General features: G+C 45.2%; 1 protein-coding gene across 1 annotated transcript; it reads left to right on the top strand.

The window, feature by feature from the left end:
- Positions 1-3,004: 3,004 nt before the first annotated feature.
- On the top strand, positions 3,005-12,950 carry LOC123101671 (zinc finger MYM-type protein 1-like). Its single transcript, XM_044523018.1, has 3 exons — positions 3,005-4,220; positions 10,971-12,448; positions 12,537-12,950. Exons 1-3 carry the CDS (start codon positions 3,005-3,007, stop codon positions 12,948-12,950), a joined length of 3,108 nt encoding a protein of 1,035 aa, XP_044378953.1.
- Positions 12,951-26,042: the final 13,092 nt, after the last annotated feature.

Raw genomic sequence — 26,042 nt, 5'->3', positions numbered from 1 at the left:
CTCATGCACTGTTATGTTTACTTCTGAGTACTTATTCCACTGCAAGTAGTTCTTCACTCAGGAATTTCCTCACCCTGAAATTCCCCAGTGAAGAATTCATAAAAATCACCTATTCACCCCCCCTCTAGTCGATATAACGCACTTTCAAACACGCCTTGAAGTGTATGCCAAGTCTTTGGAGGATACCATCTTGAGTACACCGAGGGCCAAGGCACAAGTGGCCCATTCTTTAGTTATGGACGAGTCTTTGTCCTGGCACATGATCGGCAGGCTGACATGGTGTGCATGTTGGGAAACGTAGTAGAAAACAAAAAAAATCGCCCTACGATCACCTAGGAACACTATGAAGACGCGATAAATGGTTTGAATCAGATCGTTACCAACTTCGAGTTGCAGCAAAAGAGGACGAGTCGGTGTAGGTTTAGTTGGAGTCGCTTGAACCGTAGCTGAACGATCCCGCGAACCACCCACGAACAGTCCCTCGAACGGAAGACCGAAAGCACAACCTCTCCATAGATTGCAAGTGCATGGCCTTCACGATCCGGCAGCGCTTCGCCGTCCAGAGCTAATCATTATTGGAGAGTTAGAGAGAGTAGATTAGAACCACACTCACTACTAATTATGAGTATTAGAGAAAGTAGACCTAGCTCTAATTGGAACAACTAGAACTAGACTAGAGAACTAGAGGAGACTCCAAAACTTGTGTATCTAAAAGTGCCAAAATCTCCAGTATATATAGGTCGGAGGGAGGGGAGAGGGGGTACCACAATGGGAAGGAAATCCTCCCCATTTGGCCAACCAAAGGAGGAATCCCCATCCAATTCGGCCCCCGCTTTCCCTCTACACGGGGAAAAGGGGCGCCACCTATATTGGGCCCAAGTGGCCCAATATGCTTTCCACCACTTGGCCTTTTAAGGCTCGATGATATTTAAATAAATATAAAAGCCTCCTAACTATTATTAGAGCCTTTTAAAATTAATTTAACATCTCCGAAAACTATTTCTACCTATCTATAATTTATCGGTAATAACTGGTATTGCCCGAAAACCCCCGAAACCCTTCCAGTGACCTCAAAACGCTTCTGGTTCCTCTTGAAACTATTTCACAAATATATTCTCATTACTCCTGTCCTACTAAAACTTAGAAGATCGTGATTATCTTAAGCTTCCTGTAGGTTCGGTAAAATATAGACACGAAGAAAACCCCTTTCGTTCAATGACCGATAGCGGAACCATGGACATCCATATCGATTCCTATGAGTATACGAATGACATTCGAGCGAACCTTTGTTTATCATGTGCTATTCCCTTTGGGACACCAAAATCTTGTTTTTTATGAGATAAATCAAGATATGATCGTGGTTGGATATCGGATGATGGGCATATATCATATTCCCAAAATGCTAGTTCATAAGCTGATTTTTGTCATCTTGAATGAAGGTACAACCTTCTCTTGGAAGTCGAGAAGACAAATTTTAGTAGCTGCATCCACTAATCATTCTGAAATCATTGACTGTATGAAGCATCAAGCAAATGTTTTCACAGAATGATGAACTTTGTTGAAAGTTCAAGTGGGATTGATTGGTAGGAATCACCAACCATTATCTATGATGATAATGTTGTCTGTATTACGTAGATGCAGACAGGTTACAAAGAACAACATTCGAATACTTATGGCTCTGAAAGTATTCAATTCCCAATGAACATGCAAATGAAGTCATGCGATAATTTGGATGATTTATCCACAATGTACTACCCAAGTTCTTCATTTCAGAAATATGTTAATGGAACCTGTATAAGATGACTTTGTTATTTGAAAGGTTCAGGGGAGTGCACTCCTGAATGGTAACCTTTTTGAGATCTCCGGATCTTTGATATTGCACTCTTTTCCTTTATGAGTTTTTCTATACGGTTTCTCATAGAATATTTTGAATGAGGCAATAGTAATACACGCATCATGATATGCCATTTTCTCCTTATTTTTCACTGGATTCTTGGAAGGAGTTTTCATGGCATACTATATATTTCTCATGTTTTCCCCGCAGGGTTTTGGGAAGAGCATTTTCCAAGATAATGATTCTACATAGAAAAAGTAGATTAAGAGGAGTGTTAGAAATTATTTTAATGTGTAATTAATTATGTGGATATTCTCCTGATTGTATTAGGTAGGCGGTTGGCAATCGCTAACCACCACGTCTCTTTCCTCCCGCCTCTCCGAAGCGTTGTATGTGTTGGACTTGTCCCTCATGGGTTATATATATGGCGTATTGCACACACCTTGATTCATTTGTTGTTTGTCTATTTCTCCCTCGATCTCTATTCTTAACAAAATTAACGTGCACGTCCATCTATCAAGGAACACTTCTTTCTTTCTCTTTTTTTTGAATAGTATATAAAAAAGGACGACCAGTCAGTGAGACGTTTCCAAATGAAGCTCCGATCCTCCCTTCCCTCCCTCGACTCACCGACACGACATACTTCCTCCAGTCCTTTTTACTCTATATATAAGAATTGTCTGAAGTCAAACTTCATAAAGTTTGACCATATTTATATGAAAAAATATTAACATCTACAATACTAACTTTATACAATATGAAAACTAAAGTCATTACGCATTTAATGTTGTTGATTTCACATTCTGAATATTGGTATTTTCTCTATAAATTTGATCAAAGTTTACGAGGTTTGATTTTGAACAAATCTTATATGTGAACTAATAAAAGGACCGAAGGGAATATCTTGTTTGTTTGGTTGAAGCAGCACGCAAACTAGAGTACGTGCGTACGTACGCGTGTGGGCATTGCCTGTGTATGGTGTGTGCGTGTCCGGGTAGGTTTTGGAGTTCAATTCAAACTCGGGTCTGCTTGCTAGGTCGGTTAGCTCCTATATATATATACCCATGTATGTATACGATGATTTGTACCCGGACTATCTGAGACGAAAATAAGGAAAAACTAGAGGGCGCCATAAATAAAACCAGACAAAATCGGATCGATCATCAAGCCATGGCGACCAAGGCGGCGCGTTCCCGGCCTTTCTTGATAATCATGGACATGGTGAAAAACTACGACCTCCTGGAACACCCTGGATCGCTTGGCTTGGAGGTCGTGGAGTGCAAGAGGAGTGCCGTCGGCTGCGGGCCCACTGGCGCGCGCGTCTTGGAGGGCGTCTCGCTCTACTTGGTCCGCGGCGGCGACGACGCCGACCCGGAGCGCTACCCCCGGATGTGTGTCCGCGTGTCCGACGAGGCGTTCGACCTCCTCAGCGCGGAGATCGACGACAGGACGGCGGACATCTGGGGAAGGAATCTCCACCTCGGCTGCCGCGTCTTCTCAATGCAAGGGGATGTCATGGTCATCAGCCTGTTGTTTATCGCCGAGCACGATCCCAGGCCTTTCCGGGCGTACTACCTCGTCTACGACTCTGCCACCGCGACGCTCTTCATGATCCCGTACCTGCCTCCGGATTGCCCAACCATCGGCACGCCGTGCCCTCTCCCGGTGCGCCGCCCAGACGACGGCCGCTACGCTCTGGCCCTCTTGGCCTACAGGTCCAACCGGCTGGGTGATCACGAGCCGGATGTGCTCTGCCTGTGGTCACTGCCGCCTCTGCCTGCCAACATGAAGCCTCCGGCACTGCCGCGTCCGCAGAACGACATGGATCCGTGGGTGGCGAAGAGCCGCCGGCCTGCCCTTTCCGACCGCTTGAATGCGCACGTGGTCTTCTCGTCCAAGGACTATGCTTTCTGGGTCGATCTCAAGCAAGGCATCTTGTACTGCAGCATCAGTGATATGCTCAATGGTGAAGAGCCCGTGGATTTCAAGTACATCCCGTTGCCCAAGGAGTGCAAGATGCCCACCGACATGATGGACGCGGTGCATGTGCACCGCAATATGGGTTTGGACGGGGACTCCGCCATCTGGTTCGTTGCCATCGAAGCATCAGACAATAGTGCCAGAGACACCAATGTGAAGGTTTGGACTCTGGACCTCACAGAGCTCATGTCCACGAAGAAGACTAAGAAATGGAAAAAAACCAGGGAGTTCAAAATGCAAAGCATCTGGCGGCTGTATGCCTTCCGGAAGAAGGGGTTGCCGAGGACCGAACCCAGGTTTCCCGTCTGGAGGCAAGAGCGCGGCGGTGGCGTACTTTACATGCTACTGCCTAGGCTCAACGACAGGCATGGCTACCTTGTTGGCATTCACGTCGGGTGCAGCACAAGTAAGCTGTGTTTTCTGTCGTGCAGATCTCTCTCCATTCCATGGATCAACCACCCCGTTGTGTTGCCTCTTGATTTCTTCACTCTGGGTGATACAATCGTTTGAAGTATGCCTGCATGCATGCATGCACCAGGTACTTGTTCAGTTTCTGATCCGTGTAGTCGAACGTTGCTTTTCTTCTTGCCCGAGGGCCACAGACCATGGGCATTGGCTTGAGCTCCTCGTGAGGAAGGATGGAAAAAGAAGTGAGCATGGGGTGAGCTCAGCGATGTTTCTGTAGTCCTCCTCAATCTATTGAGCGTGTTGTAGACGAATTTCTTGTCGGTGATGGGCACGTTGAATTTATCGTGTTTTGTTCTTGCATTGATGAAATTTTAAAAACTTGAAATAATGGACTTGAAATGCTGTTTTTTCAACACAATACAATCATAGATACTCACGTACATGCACATGTACTTATCCCTATGAACGCACGCACGCACTTCATCCCTATGAGTATCTCCGATATATATGTGTACTGTCTACAGCAGTAGATAGTACAAACGATGTACAAATGAGGAACACTGTATCATCACATGTTGCTGCTTAGAACATGAGGAAAGGGTGGGTTTTTCAGGATATCCCGACCACCCATCTGCCGCTACACAGATCATCGTCAAGCACCGAGTGCTCTCTGATACTATTGTCAAAATCAGAACAAGAGATCAAGAGCATAAAGGGCAAACTTCGCCCTTATTTGGGGTTTAAAATCTCATACGGATGAAAAACGGGTTAAACCCCCGCTTTTCTACTCTAGAAGACACTAGTTTTTCCTTTCTTGTCTTCTCATTACTCAACGGTCGACATATAAGCTGCTAGATTGAAATTATAGGTAAAGTGGAAATGGTAAACAATGGAAATGAATGCTCGTGTTTGAACCTTTTTTTTTTGAATTGAGGGGCATTCCCCGATTTCATTTCATTGCATGAAAGGAAACCAATAAAACAGAGCGAGCAGTCTTAGATTCCATCCAGCCCCAGATGTCCTACCATGACATCCAGGCATTAGCAACTAGACAGCCAAGAGACTCGTGTTTGAACTGTAATAACGATGCTTAATCCCTCAACGGTAACTCTTTTGATCTGGTATGTTCATGATCCTTCTCTTGGCTTCCTCCAGGTCGTTGCTTAACCAAGGAGTAGTTGAAAGGGTATCGATAGTGGCGGGTTCAGTGCCAGTCCTGACAATACCTCGCTGGAGTAATTAGGGTCGCAAGCGGACCCACCAAGGTTGTCAGAATCGCGATTCTGTTATACGATTCTACGACTTTACGATCCAAACTAACCCCTCTGATTCTACGATTTTGGTTAATAGAATCTACGTTTTTACGATCCTGGTAGTGAAGATTCTATGATTTGCGATCCTGCCATTGGAGCTCCGATCCGATTCAGAATCGCGATTCTGACAACCTTGGGACTCACTATATCGAGGTTGGAAAAAACAACAAGGATGGTGTCTAGGAACAAGACCTTGCTGGAGTTAAGTTAGGTTCGATGGTACTCACAAGTGGAAGAACGGTGACCTGGCCAAAATTGGAGTTAGGGATCATCCCATTAACTAGAAACAAAAATACTAAGTGGTGACCACAATAAAGTTGGGGTTAGGGTCCATGGTATTCACTATAGAGAAAGACGATGTGTTGTGATCTCACTAGAATTGTAGTTAGCCGGCTGAAGGTATTAACTAATCTGGAGGAGTATTGTTGAGGAACATATATACTAAGAAATAAAAAGTACGAACACACTCAGAAACACTATGAAGATGCACGGGTAGCAACCATATTACCACGACCATAAGAAGGGGCAGCTGAGAACATTTAAGAAAATTGTTTATAGAATGTAAAAAATTGTTCATGTAATTGAAAAAATGCATCAGACTACCCTAAAAAATAAGAAAACATTGCATCAGACCATTAGAAAAAAAATAGTGACATCTTAAAATGTAAAACTTGTAAAATATTACACACATTTTTTTAAAATCATGACATCTGTTAAAAACTCAATGTGTTAAAAGGTGTTCATTGTATATTTTCAAATGTTTAATGTGTACTCCCTCCGTCCCAAAATGTTAAAAAGTGTTCACTTATTTTGGGATGGAGGGAGTATTTTAAAAATGTTAAACATGTATTTGGGAAATGTTCGACATGTATGTGGAAAATGTTCAAGTTATTTTCATTGTTTTTGATATAGCTAAAAAATGTTCAACTTGTATGAAAAAATTGATGTTCATTTGAAAAATGTACAACATATTTGATAAATGTTCAAAAGGCATCTACAATATGTTCAACATGTATACAAAAACGTTCGGTCTGTATTAAGAAAGACGACATATTTGAAAAAATAGGGGAAAAAGAGTAAAGGACCCATTAAATAAAATATACAGATAAAATAATAAGAAAAACCATGTGGAAGGTTCTAAAACGGCCCATAGGAGCTTTCCAAAACTCCTCGCTACAAGCTACAATTGGGACAGCCCATTCTAGAATAGCCTACTGCGAAATGATACTCGGTCTTGCAGTGAGCGAGATATAGCTCTCATCATGCCTATGTGCGCCGAGTATAGATTTTCCAATGAGTTCAAGAATTAGCAGGCGGAGGCAGTGATTCGGCTCCAGAGCTCAGCTACTCCAGAGCATGAACAGTAAAATCAAAAGAAATAGCAAAAAAATCAAAACATTTGATTTTTGTTGGCATGTAAGATGCTCGAGTGTGTGATGTCCGTGCTAAATTGGTGGTGTTTGGACATCTGTAGCTCCCAGCAAAAAGAAAAGGAGCCAGGACTGTGAGAAAGCTGGAAAAAACGCAATGTTCGGATTTGATTTTGTCTTTTTTACCATGAGCTCCTCAGATGTCTGAAAAGCACAATTTTTTGACAAGACATCATGCACTTAGGTATCTTGGTTGAAAAAAATAATTCAGAATTTTTATTAAAAAATAAGTATATTATTTGAATTTACTGTTCACTGAGAACAGATGAGCCTGGGCCAGAATTGAATATCGCTAGCAGGTTATCTTTCTTGTTCAAAACGGGGAAAGTACTAGTACTAGTAGATATACTTCTTGTGATGACTATGTGCGCCGAATATATATTTTCCCATGAGAGCTCAGCTGCTCCTGAGCGCAAAAAGAGGCGACGGCCCGCCCAGCCGGTAGCAAATGCAGTGGAGGATTGAGAGTAGGCTGAGCTGTGAGAGAAAAAAATAGTGGATTCCTTTGTACTGGCACGCCCACCTTTAACAGCATAGCTCCGCCAGTGCCTGAGCATGAACAGTAGAACCAAAAGAAAAAGCAAAACAAAATCGAAACAATTCAAATTTTTTGGCATATAAGGATGTAAGATGTCCGAGTACATGATGCCCATGTCAAATGTGGTGGTGTTTGGACATCTGAGTAGCTCTCAACAGAAAAAACAAAATTTAAGCATCTGAGAAAGTTTGAAAAAAACAAAAGGTTCAGATCTGATATTTGTTTTGCCACAAACTCCTCATATGTCTGAAAACACAAAATTATTCCCGAACACAACGCATTGGGCATCTTGGTTAACAAAAGGACAAATATTTTTTTATTATGTAAGGGTTTAACTGCGACGACTGCGAGTCTAGGACGCTGGTCCTTAGGAGACACGTGCACGAAGACTTCCCGGTTGTCATCAACAAAGTCAAGCGTGCTCCGGCAGGGGAGTGATGCCGCACAACGGCAACTCGTTCTGGCGGCAGTAATGATTGTTTGGGGTCTTGAAATCTCAATGTAACTTTTTTAATGTTTGAGATGCTTTATACTTCTGGTGAACTTTGAGAATATATGTGAATCATTTTTGTAAAAAAAACATTTTTTTTGAATTTTTCTAGTATACTTTTTGAAGTTATACTGTTCATCATCGAGAATAGATGAGCTGGGCCCAGAATTGAATATCGCTAGCAGGTTATCCTTTTTCTTTAACGGGGAAAGTGCTAGTGGGTTATCGTGTAGGCATTGCCCGTGTATGCTGTGCGCGTATCCGTGTAGGCTTAGGAGTTCAAACTCGGGTCTGCTTGCCCGGTGTTGGTTAACTGCTATATCAAAAATGCTAGACGTATAAGCTTTTACACGTGAGCAAAGACGAGCCAAGTGCAAATACAATTAACGATCGTCCATGTTCAAGTCTCCATGCAGATTCACCAGCCTCGTCACGGACTCCACGATTGATGGTGCAGCTCCAATCAATTTTCCGTCCATGCGACTACGGCACACAGCAGCCGTACGGCTTGTACGCGTACGTGACTACAACGCACCGGCCGAACTCGTCTACATCGACATTGACCTGCTACTTCTGCATCGAGCCGGCTGACCTGCACCGACTGCAATCTTCGGGCCACGTCCAATAACCGCTGCACCAAGCTATCTTCGCTGAGCGATCTACACCGACCCGCGCCACATCATCGAGCTGTACGTCTACATCACGCCCAAGAGAAAAAAAATCTTCATCGAGCACATGTATGAAAAGGACCATGACATGCATCGTCCACACGCCAGGCCGGTGTGGAGAGAGATGCAAGTCTTCATCGACTTCTCCGGCGCGACACGGCATCGACACATCGTCGCCGTGAGAGACGCCTTCAAGCGACATCATCTTCGACACGCTGTTGCAACGCCATAGCCGACACTTCATCGCCAAGGTCTCCATCAACATGGTCTTCACCAGCATCATCGTCAACACACCGCCGCCGCCGCCTCGTCCACAAGATGGACACCTAGTGTCCTCTGACAGACTTTTCTGCAAGGCGCGACCTCGACGATGGTAATGACCGCGTCACGACGACGGCATCTTCCGCGTCATCCACGATGGCACGACTGCATCGACACGGCGTCACTACAGTGACGACCCTACACGGCCACACAGTTCTGGCAAAACCGATGTGTGCTCAATGGGCTTCCTCCAGTCTTGACAAAATCGGTGGACTCATCGCCGACGGCACCCTCTGACATCCGCAAGGTGCATCGTCCACGTCTGCAGCTCCGTCATAGCGCATTTTTTTCGCCTCCGGCTTTGTGCGGCTTCATCATCCACGACGACCACACCATCGACCATGACTACCTCGACCACGGCTACATCATCATGATCGGCTACCTCGACACCGACATACGGGGCTACGTCTACAGCAACTCATCGGCAACAACTCCAGTCAACAGCGTCCGCCTCGTCACTTGCGTCCACGATACTCCCGCTGTGACTGCGGGAGGGAATAGAGGAGAAGGCAGGAAGGCACCAGAAGGGGACGCAGTCACCGCCTTAACTGCCGACCCATCAGAGACGCAGTTGGTGATGGCGTAGCGGAGAAGACGACAAAAGAGCAAGACTTCAAATTCAGTCGTAATCATCCGCTTCATTCCCGCTACGACTGAGGAGAAAATGTTAGAAGTATAATTATGTTTAAGTTAGAGATTAGGAGTTAGAGATAGAATAGGATTAAATCGTGTACGACTTGTCCTCTACTCTAAATCTCTCTCCCTCATATTGTACTCTATATCAGTGGCGGATCTACAGGGTGGCCAGGGTGGGCCGCGGCCCACCCTGGGATTCTGAGACAGCCCATATACCTATAGATTATAAATGGGCCAGAAAAAAAGAACCCAATAAACAACCAGGTCCACATCGAAAAAAACAGCCCGACGCCCCGACGCACCTGCAGACTTGCTCGACGCCTCGACCCCGATAGCCGCCTCGCCTCGCCGTTCGCGCCTGGCGCCCCTGCCGCCGCCGAGGAAGCTCCCGCCGGCCGCCTCCCGCCTCTTCTCCAGCCCGCCCGCCGCCCTGCCCGGCCCTCGGTCCAGGGCTTCGGGCGCAACTCCCTGCGCCTGCGCGCGCGGCTAGCCCCTGCCGGCTGCTGCCTGCCGGAGTCCGGCTGCGCCCTTGCCGCCGCTCGTCGGGCGACTGCCTGGCGACCCTACCCTCGCGGCCTCGCCCCTTCCAAATCCGGCTGCAGTGAGGTGAGGTACTGAAAAAAATACCCCAAATCCATGATTTACCCCTAATTTATGATTTAGGGTTTGCTTTTTTGCACTATGTTCTGCCTCAATTAGCTTTAGTGATAGGAAGCAGTACTAATAGAAAGTAGTATTGTTACAGATTTGTTGAAGAATGAAGAGGGCAGCAGACATTGTTTCTCTTTTTCAAAGAGAAGCTATGAAGATAGGGAAGAAGAAGAAAGCAGAGAATATGTCGAATGTGGCTGAAGAGCAGACTCGCGAAGTTGTGTGTATGCCGGTTGTGATGGAAGAGCAAATTGAAGAACCAACATTGTCTATGTCAAATGTGACCATAGAGCAAACTGAGGATGTGTCACCGCCATCACCACCGGTTTATGATTTTAGTCGTCTTAAACATGATCCCGGGGACAGGCTACCCATTGCAAGTTATCCTATCAATGATCAAGACGCAGTTCGAAGAGCATATATCCTTAAAAAGCCATTCAAACCTTATTCACATGACTTTAAGAAAAGAACAATTGGGAGTAGAGAACGTTCATTCAATCCTTTGTGGCTTCATAATCATAGTTGGCTTGAATATAGTACCAAGAAGGAATCTGCATTTTGCTTTGTATGTTACTTGTTCAAAGAGAAAAAAACTAGTGGTAAGGGAACTAATGCATTTACTCATGGTGGTTGGAGTAATTGGAATAGAGAGGATGCTCTTCTTAAGCATGTTGGTTGCGTATCAAGTGTGCATAATGCAGCTCAAGAGAGATATAACTTATTTGTGAATCCTCGTGCAGCTATTGATGATCTTTTTGTGAAGGTGAACAGTGAGGATCTGCGTCTTTACAAGATGAGGTTGAAGTATTCACTTAGATGCTTGCAGTTTCTTCTTCATCAAGGATTGGCATTTCGTGGGCATGATGAAAGTGAAGAGTCTAGCAATAGAGGAAACTTCCTTGAGCTATTGAAGTGGCTTGCAGCAAATAGTGAGGAGGTGAATAAGTATGTTTTGAAGAATGCACCAGGTAACTGCCAATTGACATCTCATCAGATACAACATCAGATTATTCAATGTTGTGCACAACTTACTAGAAAGCAAATTATTGATGAACTTGGTGATGAGCACTATGCTATTCTAGCTGATGAGTCTAGTGATGTATCACATAAAGAACAACTAGCTTTATGCTTGCGTTTTGTTGATAAAGTAGGGAGGCCGTCTGAGCACTTTCTTGGAGTTGTTCATGTAAGTGACACTACTTCATTGTCACTTAAGGAAGCAATTGAAACTTTACTTACTGATCATGGTTTGACTATAACACAAATTCGTGGGCAAGGATATGATGGGGCTAGTAATATGAGAGGAGAAATTAAAGGATTGAAAACATTGATCATGAAAGAGTCACCTTCTGCCTATTATATTCATTGTTTTGCACATCAACTCCAGCTAGTTCTTGTTGCTGTTGCCAAGGGAAATGATGATTGTGTGTGGTTTTTTGATCGAGTGTCTTTATTACTGAATGTTATTGGAGTGTCTTGTAAGCGTCATGACATGCTTCGAGATGCTAGACTTCAGAATATCCTGAAACTACTTGAATGTGGTGAGTTACAAACCGGGAGTGGTTTGAATCAAGAGATGGGGTTACCTAGGCCTGGTGATACTCGGTGGGGCTCTCATTACAAAACTGTTCTTAACATTATTGCTATGTATCCCACAATCCGTGATGTGCTCATAACTCTTGGACAAGATGCTTCACAAAGAAGTGATTGGCCCAAAATTCATACTATTGTTGGAGTGTTTGAGTCATTTGACTTTATTTTCAATGCACACTTGATGCTTGTCATTCTTGGATACACAAGTGATTTGTCTGATTGTTTGCAAAGAAGAGACCAAGATATTCTTACTGCAATGGCACTTGTTAGAACTGCAAAAAGTAGAATACAAGAGCTTAGGGATAATGGGTGGGATGCATTTTTGCAAAAGGTCACACTATTCTGTAACAAGCATGGCATTCAAGTTCATATAATGGAAGATAATTATGTGCCTTATGGAAGATCAACACGGTTTGCTCGACCCCAAACAAATGATGATCACTTTAGAAGAGAAGTTTTTCTTGGAGTCATTGATCAAATTAGTCAAGAGCTTGAAAATCGGTTTGATGAGATCAATATGGAGCTGCTATCTTGTATGTCTGCTTTGAATCCCGCCAACTCATTTGCTGCTTTTGATGCACAAAAGGTATGCAAACTTGCTTCTAAATTTTGTATTGCTTTCAAAATTGGTACATAATCTCTTTAACTCATTTGTTTCTTTTGATGCACACAAGGTACGAAGACTTGCTGATTTTTATCCCAAAGACTTTTCAAGTGCCGACTTGATACACCTTGAACTACAACTTGATAACTATATTGATGACATGAGAAATGATGAGAACTTTCAAGGCCTTGGGAATCTTGTTGATCTCTCTGTTAAGCTTGTCCAAACAGGGAGACATATAGTTCATCATTTGGTGTACTTGCTTTTAAAATTGGTATTGATTCTCCCGGTGGCAACGGCAAATGTTGAGAGAGCATTTTCTGCCATGAGTTTTGTCAAGAACAAGTTGAGAAATAAGATGGGTGATAGTCTTTTGGATGATTGCCTAGTCACATACATTGAGAGAGATGCTTTCTCCGAGGTGAATGAAGATGACATAATTGACACCTTCATGGCAATGCAAAAACGTAGGCCAGAAAGATAGTCTTTTTGAACTTCTCAAGGTATGTGCTATGGTCCATGTACTATTTACTATGTAGGCTTCTTTATGCAAAACTGAAAATTAATTGAGAATTTTAATGTGTTCGTAAGACCATATTAATCTATTTCCATGTGCTATTGATAATTAGTTAAAATGTTCACATGTCATATTAGTTATAAAAAAAAATTAGGGCGGACCACCCTGATGTCAAATGCTAGCTCCGCCACTGCTCTATATATACCCTACACTTGGGTCAGATCAATACAACATAAAACAACACAATATTTCATCCATCATATATTTTCTACACGGCCTGCCGATTCCCATGACTGCTTGAATGTGCACGTGATCTTCTCGTCGAGGGACTATGCTTTCTGGGCCGATCTCATGCAAGGCGTCCTGTACTGCAGCATCAACGATCTGCTCAACGGCGGAGAGCCCGTGGATTTCAAGTACATCCCGCTGCCCACAGAGTGCAGGATGATGCCCCACGAAGCCGGCGAGATGATGGACGCGATGCACGTGCACCGCACCATGGGCATGGTCGGGGACTCCATCTGGTTCGTCGCCGTCGAACCGTCAGACGTCGCCAGCCGCACCAAGGTGGAGGTCTGGACCCTGGACCTCGCAAAGCTCATGTGGCAAAAGCTCAGGGAGTTCAGGATGCAGAGCATCTGGGAACTGGGTGCCTTCCGTGAGAAGGGGCTGCCGAGGACCCAACCCTGGTTTCCCATCTTGAGGCAGCAGCGCGGCGGCGTGCTTTACATGTTGCTGCCTAATGTCGACGGCGGACAGGGCCACCTCGTCGGCATTCACGTGGGGTGCCGCACAAGTGAGCTGCGTCTTGTGTCCTCCAGAGCTCTCGCCGTTCCATGGATGAGCGGCGCTGTTGTTCTGCCTCCTGATTTCTTCACTCCACGGGATACACTCGTTTGATTTAAAAGCCTGCTGCCTCGTGTGAAGATTGAAGAACTACAGCTGCCACTCGTTTAAGTACTTCGCTTCGGTACACCCCCCTAAAAAAGTTTATGGATTTCAATGCAGAATTAAAGTGCCCCTTCAATCAAAAAAGATAATATACTCTCTTGTATCCAAACCAAACTGTTCAACACGTTTGATATGCAGCCTAATATGAAGATAGCCTTTTTATGTAACTTTAAGATTCATGCAGGCTTTTAAGGAAGGGTGTCGCTAAGCAAAACTCATTGAAATGTATATTGCTTGCCCGGCTTTCTTTATTCGTTCGGACGTTTGAATGAACTGAGTGGGGCATGAATTCATGATGGTATTGAAGTCAAGAGGTCTCAGATTCAAGACCCTTGCCAACGCGGTGTTAAAAAAAAGATTACGTGGACTACATCAATCTCACTTTTAAGGACTAAAAATAACTGACATGAATGAGTGTTCAAATATATTACCCGCCTTCTTCAATCCTCTAATGGGTCGACAACTAGGGTCCTAACTTTCTTCCCTTCTAGTGCCTTCCTTCATTCCATGTGTCTCCTTTATTTCACTGTCGTACGTAATGCTGTTGCGGCCGTGAGGTGGACCAGAACGGCCGCTCCCATGGGATGCATGAAGCGCAGGCGACAAAGAGGACCGGTTTGGGATGAGCTCCTGGAGAAGGAGCATGCTATGTGACATGACAAATTATGGAAAGGGAGTGAGCATGGGGATGACGGTAACGGACTCGCCGCGTCGGACATTGTCTTCTCCTTGTGGCTGTTATCGGCAATGGAACTATTGCCTTAATTGCTCAAGGTTGCGGAACTCTTGTCCAAGGTACATGGCGCATGCATTCTGGTTGTTGCGGAAGAAAACGATGGTTATTCTCTAGACCTTCTCATTACACGATGGTGGATGGAGCCGTACAACCAGTAGAGTACAGTGGCATCGATGTGTGATTATTTTTCGATGTCCTTGTTTTGCATGAATGTGTAGATGGAAGTTCTATGTAACATATGTATTCCCTAACAGAAGAGTTGCATAATTATATGTTGTTCTTGCATATTGTGGAACACTACATGTTCTGTGTAATCCGTCTGCAATTTTTGTCATATTTTAGGCTTGCCAACAATTGGCATGTCAAATATTGGCATCAGACCAATTAGCCTCTCAATTAATGTTTCCTTTTGTCAAACCTAAACTGATGTATAATTCAATTGCCATATGAAGCATCACATGCTCACAACAACTCAACAAATTATGTTTTCCAACAATCCCGAATCAAATTGTATTCACATCGTCCAAAGACAAAACACAACTCAACATGTTAGTTTCATCTTACTTCGACTCAGAGCAGGCATCATGACATCGGGTACTCAATTAACAAAAACTAATATGGTTGGTTTAGCGCCACACGATGTTTAGTATGTGGAAAATTATAGGAATCCTAAATATTTCAATGTTCATGTGACCGTCGTGTGGGGTAGTATATATTTTTTGAAAGCATCAAGCGCAAGGGTGTTGCTAAAAGGGTACTTGGGTGTACAAATGGACACCCATTATTTTGCCAAAAGCATTGAATGCATATATATAATTCACATGTACAGAATAATATGCATCAAATAAATTAGAAACCATGAGTAAAACCGTGAATTAGAGACTTTGTACACCCATTGTAGGAATGCTAGCTTTGCCACTATGTCTCAAGGGGATACAAACACAATAAGCACACACTTGGTCTCCGCATGACTAGGATGCACACGACCAACACAAATGCACACACACAATCACGCTACCAAAGAATAAAGACATACAAGACCAAAGTTAGGTCTAGATAGAGGAAAGAAAAAGAAAAAATAAAACTCTGAAACGATCAAAACATCGATCAACGAATTACGGCAATGACTATCCGCGACAATCATCTCTTTAAAAACAGAAGGACAACGAGAAAGGCTCTCTAGCAGCAACGCTTCCATGAAGGGAATGACAAGCAAGCGCGGAGCAAATCCGAGCAATACCTTCACACAAGATAACAATGTGAAAACGTCGCCATTGCTGGTCAGAGCAAATCCGAGCAATACCTTCACACAAGATAACAATGTGAAAACGTCGCCATTGCTGGTCAGACCTAGAGTTTTCACCCCGGAGCTCGGGGACATGTGTCGTCATCACCACTTTCCGCGATCCCAACAGCTACATGTGTATCACGATCTTGACGTGAGATGACACCCAATTAAAGACCATCTCTGCTAAGCACATAGTCAAGCGGCAACAAAGTGTCAGTCGTCACCAAAGGCTTGAAACGGTGAAGGTCGTTGTCGCACATGTGACAAAAATTGACGAGGGAACAAGGTCATAAGCACCACCAAAATCTCAATTCGGGGTACTACAACAGTCCTACACCATCCTCATGCTCGTCGTCCTCTATAATTAGTGGCGGAATATATCATCGTTGTCACTGAATTTTAATTTTAAGGTTGAAGACCCTCGGGCCTGTTGTGGCGACCACCTAGCAACGGATGACCACGTCACCAACCGCATCTATGTCTTCTTAGCTTTCCTCTATGCTGTGGAGAGGAAAGCTGAGAAGACATAGATCAAGAGAAAAGGAGCAAGGAATGGAAAACAACGGAAAGACGACATGGACTTACTACGTCATGTAAGTGTTGAACAAAACAGCCAAAAGCCTCAAGCTGAGAGGACAAAAATCCAATGTGTCCATGCCATGGCTGCGAATCAGACGAACAACACAGCCACAAGCCTGACATCATCGCCCATAAATAATTTATAGATGAGTTTATTGCAAGGTGAAACATAGATTACAATGAATTGTTCCAGCTTGATAAATGACAAGAGTGCCAGCGAACAGATTTAGTAAAACTTAGCCCAGTGCATTGATATCACACAGAAAGATAGATAGGCAAACAGCGCTTTGATGCATCTTCTTCTGCTCAGGCAAATTCCTGAAAACCTACTTGACCTCGGCGACTCCTCTGAAAGCCTCTCTGCTAGCGGCGTTCAGCGTGGCCCTCCTCTCGTCGACGTCATCGGGGAGTGCGACGAATCCCTTCTCATCCATCTCCTTGCGGACTCTTTCCTGGTACTTGGCGTACCTGTCCTCGACCTCCTCGTGCTGGGCGGCCACATCGAGCATGAGTTGCTGCTCCTCGGTGGTAAGGTCGTCGAAGTAGTCCCCGAGGACGAAAGGCACCCTCTTGTGGTTTAGGACCGCCTGGACAGACTCCTCCGACAGGTGGTACTTGCACGAAGGAACCGTCGCCGGCTTCGCCGCCACAGGCTTCTTTGGTCCGGAGACGGTCCTCCTCGCCTTCTTGCCGCCCTGCTTACCGGCCATCGCCAAGAAGATTCGTCAACACGGACGGAGTGGGGATTTGTGGAGGTGCTCGCATTTATTCCTGGATTATTTCAGTATTTTTGGTGATGCACATTCAGTGGGAGGAGACGTTTCCATCAATGACGAGGTGCCTAAAGTGACTTCGTAAATTTCAAGATGATATGCTGGCCCAGTCTTTTGAAGATGCTCATAGAGGTATGGTTGCGTGTGTGCGTTCATAGAGGTGAGTATGCGCGTGTATACGAACGTTTGCGTCTGTACTGTGTCAAAAAAAAACGATCGATCGGGGTAGAGAGGCCGCCGTGTTGCCTCGGCTAATAAAGGCGGGGGCAAACCCTAGGAGCTACTGTATGATCCGATCGGAGTTGGATTGAATTACTCCTCCCATCGCGTCCGTCTCTGAATTCCGACGTTGATCGGGCTTCACTTAGGTCTGGCCCAACCACGCGTGCAGCTGTTCTTGTACTAGACGGATTTAATTAATTTCTCTCAAAAAAAGACAGATTTAATTCATCTTACTTTGACTCAGAGCACATCATGACATTGGTACTCTTTTGCTCAAGAACAATGAACAATAACTACTACGGTTGGTTTAGTTCCACACGTCGAATGTGGAAAATGATATGAATCCTAAATATTTCAATGTTCATGTGACGCTCGTGTGTGGTAGTATATATATTTTCAAAGCGTTTTGGGGATAAAAACACAATGAACACACATCGGATCTCTGCATTAGGATGCACACAAAACCAGCACAAATGCACAAACACAAAGAATGACGCTGACAAAGAAGAAATACATGCAAGACCGAAACTATGTTTAGACAGAGGAAAGAAAAAGGAAAAGAAAGCTCTGAAGCGATCAAAACGATGACCGACGAATTACAACAATGAACATCCGCACCAATCATCTCTTTGACATCACAAGGAAAATGAGAAAGGCTCTCGAGAAGCAACACTTCCATGAAGGGAATGACGATCAAAAAGCGCGGCCATCGCTGTATCCAATCACCGAAAGCAGCTCTTGTTTTTTCACTCTGGAGATAAAGTTTGAGAACATAGGAGCAATACCTTCACACAAGATAGTAGTGCGAAAAGGGATAGTTAATTTTATGCCCCTAGTTGTGTCCCACTCAGCTGTTTTGCCCCTAGTTTTCAAAATCCCTCAGTCCTGTCCAGACCACTTCGCTCCTCTTAAACATCTGACCTTTGACTATTTGGCCATCATTTTGGAAACTTCATAAATTCACATTGATTCAAAAAATGCAAATAAGATATCAAAATATTTAGAAAATCATCACTTGTATTTGCATGTCATTTGCATTCACGATAAAGTGTTGTTCAAACCACACGAGGTTATTAATGTTATTAAACCAAAAAATGTATGGATAACATTTTTGTCATGAATGCAAATGACATGCACATATAAGTGATGTTTTTTTGAACTTTTTGATATCTTATTCACATTTTTTGAGTTATCCTGAATTTGTTATGAAGTTTTTTCACGATGGTGAAACCGTCAAAACGCGGCCAAAAGGGTGATTGGCTGGGCAGGACCAAGAGTTTTTGGAAACTAGGGACAAACAGCTGAGTGAGACACGACTAGGGGCATAAAAATTATTACCCCATGCGAAAATGCAGTCATTGCCAGGTATAACTAACTTGGGTGAGACCTAGAGTGAAGGTTGTTGTTGCACATGCGATGAAATTTGACGAGGGAGGAAGGTCACAAGCACCGCCAAAATCCTAATTCGGGGTACTAGACAGTCCTGCTGATGAGTCCCTTTAGTGATTCGGTAAAGATGCAGAAATGATTCTCGCTTTTTTCACCAGAGATGACCCTGAGTTATCGACCCACAAGAGGAAGTGCACCTTTAAGACAAAGGTTTCTAACAAGCTTTGCAACAGAATTAAATTCATTATTTTTAGACCGCGTCAAAATCAAGTTGCACAATTGAACAATTATAGATAAAAATAGACATGGATATGAGGATTTGTTCTTACAACCATATATTTGTGAATTGGATCATCATGATATTCATTTGTGCTCTAGAAGTCAGCATCAGGATGTGCTTGCAAAGTATCGAGTTGAAGATGTGTCCAAATTACTTCCTGGACAGCACCCGTCCTGCGTCAAGAGTCAGTTGTCCAATTAAAGACCCTATCCGTCACGCGGGGTTGCCTCGGTAATTAAGCTAGAATCAGACAAAAGCATCGGGCATTTAATGACTACACCTCTTGTGCCCCCCAAAGTAGGATTCACGTCGCTATACTAATCCTTTTCGTCATTGGTGTTCAGAATGACGTTTCAAGGTCTCTCTGCCCTTAGCCCCTCTATGGCTCGATCTCTGTGATTCGGGGTACCTGCAGGGATGAAGATCGTGAACGAGGCAAGAGACATCTACAAAGAAATTTATTTCACACATACAAGATATCAAAATACTTCCATCGATCCCGCCGACAAATACATAGGGTTGTAGGACTATGCCTCAACACTTGACCTTACCGAACTACTCACATATGGCGATCAAATCACAAGAAGAAACCATTGAAGACCACATCAAGATGATTGATTGATTAATAATATGTCTTACAATAGTTGTAGGATGCGATACACAATTACAATGTATGGCTAATTTGGATGAGCGCTGCGGTGGTGGTGGTGGCTATGAAGATGGAGATGGAAAATGGCGGCGACTAGGGCTATTGTGGATGGCGAAGATGTTGGTCTTGATGATGTTCTATATTGTTTCTGGCATTGGCCTCTTCACGGTATTTGTAGGGTTGGATGAGAGGGCGCCATTGAAACGCCGTGCTAGTGATCATACAAGCGTGTGCGCTCATATGAGACGCCTTGCGCACTGCTGGCTTCCTGCCCCTCCCACTTTGGCTCTCCTTCCTTTTTATTTCTTTTTATGATGTTCTTGATTTTTTCCATGTTTAGCCCCATTTTCAGTGAAAACAAAATAAATAGGATTTTGGAATTCTTTGCATTCATTAGTCATTAGTAGCAATATCGGAGTGGATATCTCGATTTTTATAAAATAAACCGTCTGCATTACCGTTGTCCTCCTCTTTAGTGGCAGAATTGGTTTTTTTAGAAAAGGAGGGCGACCCCTGACCTCTGCATCTGGACGATGCATATGGCCATTTTATTAATTATTGACACAAGACCTTACAAAGTCATACGATAGTAAGACTAAAGCCACCGACTAAGCAACATATGTCGCTATTCCTATCTGGTTGATGAAGGGGCGTTGAAAGTCTAGGCCTAATACCAAACAGACCTCGCAGCCAAACCTAACATCTAAGACTTGACATCCCAATCAGGATGCCTGCCGGGTATGGGCACCCACCAGTCCGGCATGCTCCTCAACCAGGACGAATGCCGGGTATGAGGCCGCCGCTGCCACCTGCCACAAATCCATCTTCAGAGCTGTATTGTTGCATCAACCTTGCCCGGTATAGCTGACACCGACGCCACCATGACGCCAGGCATCGTCACCCTCCTGCGCGAGTCCATCTCCGCTCATCAGGCGCCGAGTCTTCACTGCGCCACGCCGCCGAGATCCACTGTCATCAATGGACAAGATGAAACACCGCTCCTCCTCTTGTCCCCTCCAGCCAGCACTTGGTCCAAAACGATGCCCCCAGAAAGGAGAACGACATCAAAACGTCGACATCGTCCGATTCGGTAGACCCAGATCTAGGATTTCCCCCGGAACCTCCCGATCAGGTTGACGTGACCTGCAATAACGATGCCTCGAGAAGGAAACGACGTCAGAGACGCCGTCATCGTCCGCCAAGACCGCAGTCAGGCGCGATTTTCATCGGAAGCCGTGTCGTCCTGATCTCGTGGCTGGCTAGAACCACGCGGAGTCTCGCCATGAAGACGTAAGCCGCTACTGGTACTCCGGTAGAGATCCTCCATACCCTCACCGGTCCCTCCACGCACCATCGGCCGACCAAGATCACGCCGCGGTGGATCTGGACGGGACGCCAGATCCGTGGCCACCGCGACCCATCTTCAGGCAGAGCCATCCACCAGTTCATCCATGGAGTGCTGCCACCATCCATGCGTGAAGGGAAGCCCATCGCCGTCTTAGACTGTTGCCCGCCGCCGCCCTGCCTGCTGCCCACGGGCGCACCACAAGAGACGCCCCTGCCGTCTCAAGGGGATCCTGCTGCAGATCCGCCCGCCCTAGCGCCTTGGCACTAGGCCCGCCGCCACCGCAGACCTCGCCGGCGGCAGCGGCGGCAGGAGGATGGCCGAGGGAGGCTGCTGGCGGCGCTGGTTTTTGGGCCCCTAGTGGCAGAATTGGTTGTCAAAACATAATCATCGTTACCGCCAAATTTTAAGGGTTGAAGGCCCTCGGGCCTGTGGTAGTGGCCACCTAGCAGCGCATGACCACATCACCAACCACCTCTATGTCTTCTCAGCTTTCCTCCTCTACACCAAGAGAAAAAGAGCAAGGAATGGAAAAGGACGGAAAGACATGGACTTACTGCGCATGGGTCATATAAGTGTTGATAGTTGTAGTGATTACTTGTTTTGGGTGGAGACCTAATGGTATATCAACTGTCTTCGTTAATTGAGTGAAATGTCAATCAAGCCAAAACCATAGCTAAGTATTGTAATATGAATCTTTAGCAAGTCGATAAAAATACTATATTTAAAATTTAAAAGAAGATTACATGTCAGACATGGAATCATAGTTTTTGTATGTAAAATCCAAAAGGGGCACCTCTCCATTTGCAGTTCATACATTAGACTTATTCATGCTCATTATCGAGACCGTCAAATCCTAGGGCGGAGCATCTATGTCTCAATCAAATAACAGTTAACTTATTCTCGGTCAATTTTACAACTTCATTCGTGTGTTGATGAGTTTACCAAAGGAGATGGAGAGATAGCGACAATGAGAGACAAGACCGATGAGTGGACAAGTAGAAAGAAGGACGTGGCGGCTCAAACAATACAAGCAAAGTTGGCGTTGGTCAGGAAGAAGCGAGAAGAGAAGACGGTGAGGTGCCAAGGTAACTTAGACTAGTGCATTGATATATCATACAGAAAGATATACAAAACAAGATGGGCAAACAGCGCTATGTGCTCAGCTCAGATAAAACTTCCGAAACCTGATGCCGCCGAATCCAGCTCCAGCCTCCTGCTAGCTAACTTGACCTCGGCGGCTCCTCTGTAGAAGGCCTCGCTGCTAGCGGCGTTCACCGCGGCCGTCCGCTCGTCGAAGTCATCGGGGAGAGCGACGAATCCCTTGCATGCAGCTCCTTGCGGACTCTTTCCTGGTACTTACTTGGAGTACCTGTCCTCGACCTGCTCGTGATGGGCGGCCACATCGAGCATGAAGCGCTGATCCTCAGGGCTCAGGTTCTTGAAGTAGCTGCCCAGGGGGAAAGGCGCCCTCTTGGGGCTCGTTTGGTTGCGGGGTATCCCGGGGGGATCCCGGCCTTTTCCCCGGGCGAAGGAACCGCGGGCCAAATTGCACCTGGGTGAGCCCACCTGGCCATTTGGTGGTTGATTGGGGAAATGGACCTCGACCTTTCCACGGCCTTTCCCCGGGAGAACCGTCCCCTAGTCGAGAGATCGGGGAAGAAATCCTCGCCTCGCTCGCTCTCTCTCGTGCGACGCCTCGGCCTACCGATCTCCGGCAATCGATCCCTCTCCGCTGGTCTTCCTTCTCCCTCCTTTCCCTCTCCGGCATACCCCCTGGGTGCTGGTCGTTCTTCTGCTGCCCCCAGATCTGCTCTGCTCGACCTGCCGTCCCGTCCGGCGACGACGATGGCCCGGCGGTGATGCCCCAAGAGCTGCTTCTCCCCTGTCGTGGCAATCCGTCCATCTTTTGCATTTTCCCTTCCGTTCCCTTCCTTTTGTTCTCCAAATGGCAACAGTTACTTTTCCATGGTGGGAGAGGATCCCTTGTGCGCAGGGGAAATCCCCCGTAGGGGTTTACTGCCCAGGGTTGTCCATCCCCAACAACCAAATAAGCCCTTGTGGTTTAGGATCGCCTGGACAGACTCCTCCGACATGTGGTACTTGCACGAAGGAACCGTTGCCGGCTTCACCGCCGTAGGCCTCTTCGGTCCGGAGACGGTCCTCCTCGCCCTCTTGCGGCCCTGCTTACCAGCCTTCGCCAAGAAGATTCGCCGACACGGACACAGCGAGGATTTGCGGAGGGGGTGTGGAGAACCTTTCGAATTATCGATCGGGGTAGGGAGGCCGCCGTGTTGCCTCGGCTAATAAAGACAGGGGCAAACCCTAGGGGCTGCTGTATGATCCGATCGGAGTTGGATTGAGTTACTCCTGGGAGCAACTAGTTAACGAGCGCTCCTTCGGGAGCCTCGCAACGATCAGTGTCATTTGGCGCGCTCTTAGCCATTCGCCACGTGTCGCGCTCTGGACGCTTCCTTTTGATTTATTTTTTTATTTTTCCACACGCGTTTTCGGCTTTTTGAACGGTTTTTTCCCGGTTTTTTTCGATGTTTTGGTTTTCCCCCGGTCTTTCTTAGCTTTTCGATCAAAAAAAATTTCAAATTTTTTTTTTTGCGCGAAAAAACGCGTTCTTTTTTTTTCCTTTCGCGAAAGTCACGGTTTTTCTTCCACGAGAGGCACGGTTGTACTTTATCGAGAGTCACGGCCGTGCCTTTCGGAAACGAAAAAAACGTGTTTTCTGTTTTTTTTCTTTTGTGAGAGTCACGGTTTTTCTTCCGCGAGAGTCACGGTTTTTCTTCCGCGAGAGGCACGGTTGTGCTTTTGCGAGAGTCACGGTCGTGCCTCTCGGAAAGGGAAAAACAAAACGCGTTTTCTGTTTTTATTTTCTTTCGTAAGAGTCACGGTTTTGCTTCCGCGAGAGGCATGGTTGTGCTTACGCGAAAATCACGGCCGTGCCTCTCGGAAAGGGAAAAAATACGCGTTTTCTGTTTTTTTTCCTTTCATGAGTCACGGTTTTGCTTCCGCGAGAGGCATGGTTGTGCTTTCATGAGAGTCACGGTCATGCCTCTCGAAAACGAAAAAAAAAACGTGTTTTCTGTTTTTTTTCCTTCCACGAGAGTCATGGTTTTGCTTCCACGAAAGGCACAGTTGTGATTTCGCGAGAGGCACGGGCGTGCCTCTTTCGGAAAGGGAAAAAACCGTGCTCTCGATTTGGTTTTTTCGCCCGGTTTTATTCGTCAGATTTTTTTCTTGAATTTTTTTTTGTCAAAACCTAACAACATGGAGATCTAGTTTTGAAGATCTCGATGCGAGAAATCCAATGATAAAAATGGTTTGAAATTTAGATGCACGGTTTAAGAGATAAAATGTTTTGAATAAACAAATCTACGAAAAAAGAAAAAACTTCCAGGTTGCGACAAGTGGCACGCTACATGTGCGCCACTTATCGCGACCTGGAAAAATGAAGTGTTCTTTGCAACAAGTACTTCTTAATTAGGAATTTCGGTTACTCCTCCCATCGCGTCCGTCTCTGAGTTCCGCCGTCGATCGGGCTTCACTTAGGCCTGGCCCAACCTCAGTTGGAAACATTCTTTTTTTTAAGTGAAAAAATGAATGTGTGTTTTCACTCAAGTTTAAGTTTTTTTTTCTTAAGTCTACCTTGCTGCTCTAGTGCTCTTTATCACGATACGTGTGTGTTTATATAGAATAGAAAAGAACTTATAAATGATCAAAGTGCAGTTGCACTCTTTCGACCCGATCGCCCCGCTATGCTACACATCCCACAGTGGCGCAGGTGCCTTCTAGTCGTGACTGTAAGTCTTGTAAAAACATCTTCAACTGCCGCCCAACGCGCGGCGCGTTAAAAACTACTCCTTTTGTTCCTTTATATAAGGTGTATTTGTTTTTTTTGATAAAATTCCATAATGTAAGATGCATTTGTCTTAATTCCTCGTAATTTCAATCTTGACCCTCTAGAAAAATGAAAATATCTTTCCCCTAATTGCATGTATCTCTCCTTATAGAGAAAGAAAAGAAAATTATCTCTCTCTCGATTGTGTGTATCTCTTTCTTTCCTAACCTAAATGATTTACTTGTCGCTAATCTACGAATTAGAAAAGGATAATTTCATCTTAAATAGTCCATAATCATGTGCCTTGATTAACGTGTTGAAAATAATACACCTTAGATAAAGGAATGGAGGAAGAACTTTGCAGCGCGCCCATCGCCTAATTTGGCGTGGCGGGCAACGCTGGCTCCAGCAGCCGCGCTAAAATACAGCGCGCGTAGCTCCAGCAGCGCCCGTAGCTTTAGCAGCGCGCAAAAATACAACGCGCACGACTCGCCGGCGCATGCCATATGTTGCATTCTGGACACAAAATGAATTTCAAACATTCAAAATGCAATAAACATGGCATAATAATTTCACACGAACAAGTTGATGACTAAAAGTTCATGCCCACAAGTTCAAATTCATGCCCACAAGATCATCCAACTAAGTTCAAAATGCAAACCAAGTTCATGACACAAACGAAAGGCACATCAACAATCAAGCCTTGTCCTCGTCTTCATCCTCATCTTCCTTCGATTCATCCGACTCCTCCGAAGACGACTCTTCCTCCTCTTCATCATTGTCGCGCGCCGCATCACGTGAAGCTCGGACGGTGTTGGCAAGATTTTCAACGGCATCTTCATGGAAAGGTGTGTGAGGCACACCGAAAGACATTCGGCCCATGACGGCCGGAGGTGCACCCATGTCTTCCATGAGAGACGCAAAACTCATGCCTCCCATGCCGGTCATGGCGCCCAGTGGTGCTTCAAAGCCACCCATGCCTCCCATGGTCTCCATG

The sequence above is a fragment of the Triticum aestivum genome, chromosome 5A (genome assembly GCF_018294505.1).
Source record: "Triticum aestivum cultivar Chinese Spring chromosome 5A, IWGSC CS RefSeq v2.1, whole genome shotgun sequence".
NCBI lineage: Eukaryota > Viridiplantae > Streptophyta > Magnoliopsida > Poales > Poaceae > Triticum > Triticum aestivum.
The sequence above is the reverse complement of the archived record's forward strand: the minus strand, read 5'-3'. Positions and strand labels throughout refer to the sequence as shown.

Excerpts from the sequence above, each read along its gene's own strand:
- LOC123101671 (XM_044523018.1), top strand. The coding sequence starts at position 3,005 with ATGGCGACCAAGGCGGCGCGTTCCCGGCCTTTCTTGATAATCATGGAC. Across the intron at positions 4,221-10,970 it reads TCACGTCGGGTGCAGCACAA|CTCAAGAGAGATATAACTTA; the intron begins GTAAGCTGTGTT and ends TGCATAATGCAG. Across the intron at positions 12,449-12,536 it reads CTGCTTTTGATGCACAAAAG|GTACGAAGACTTGCTGATTT; the intron begins GTATGCAAACTT and ends GATGCACACAAG.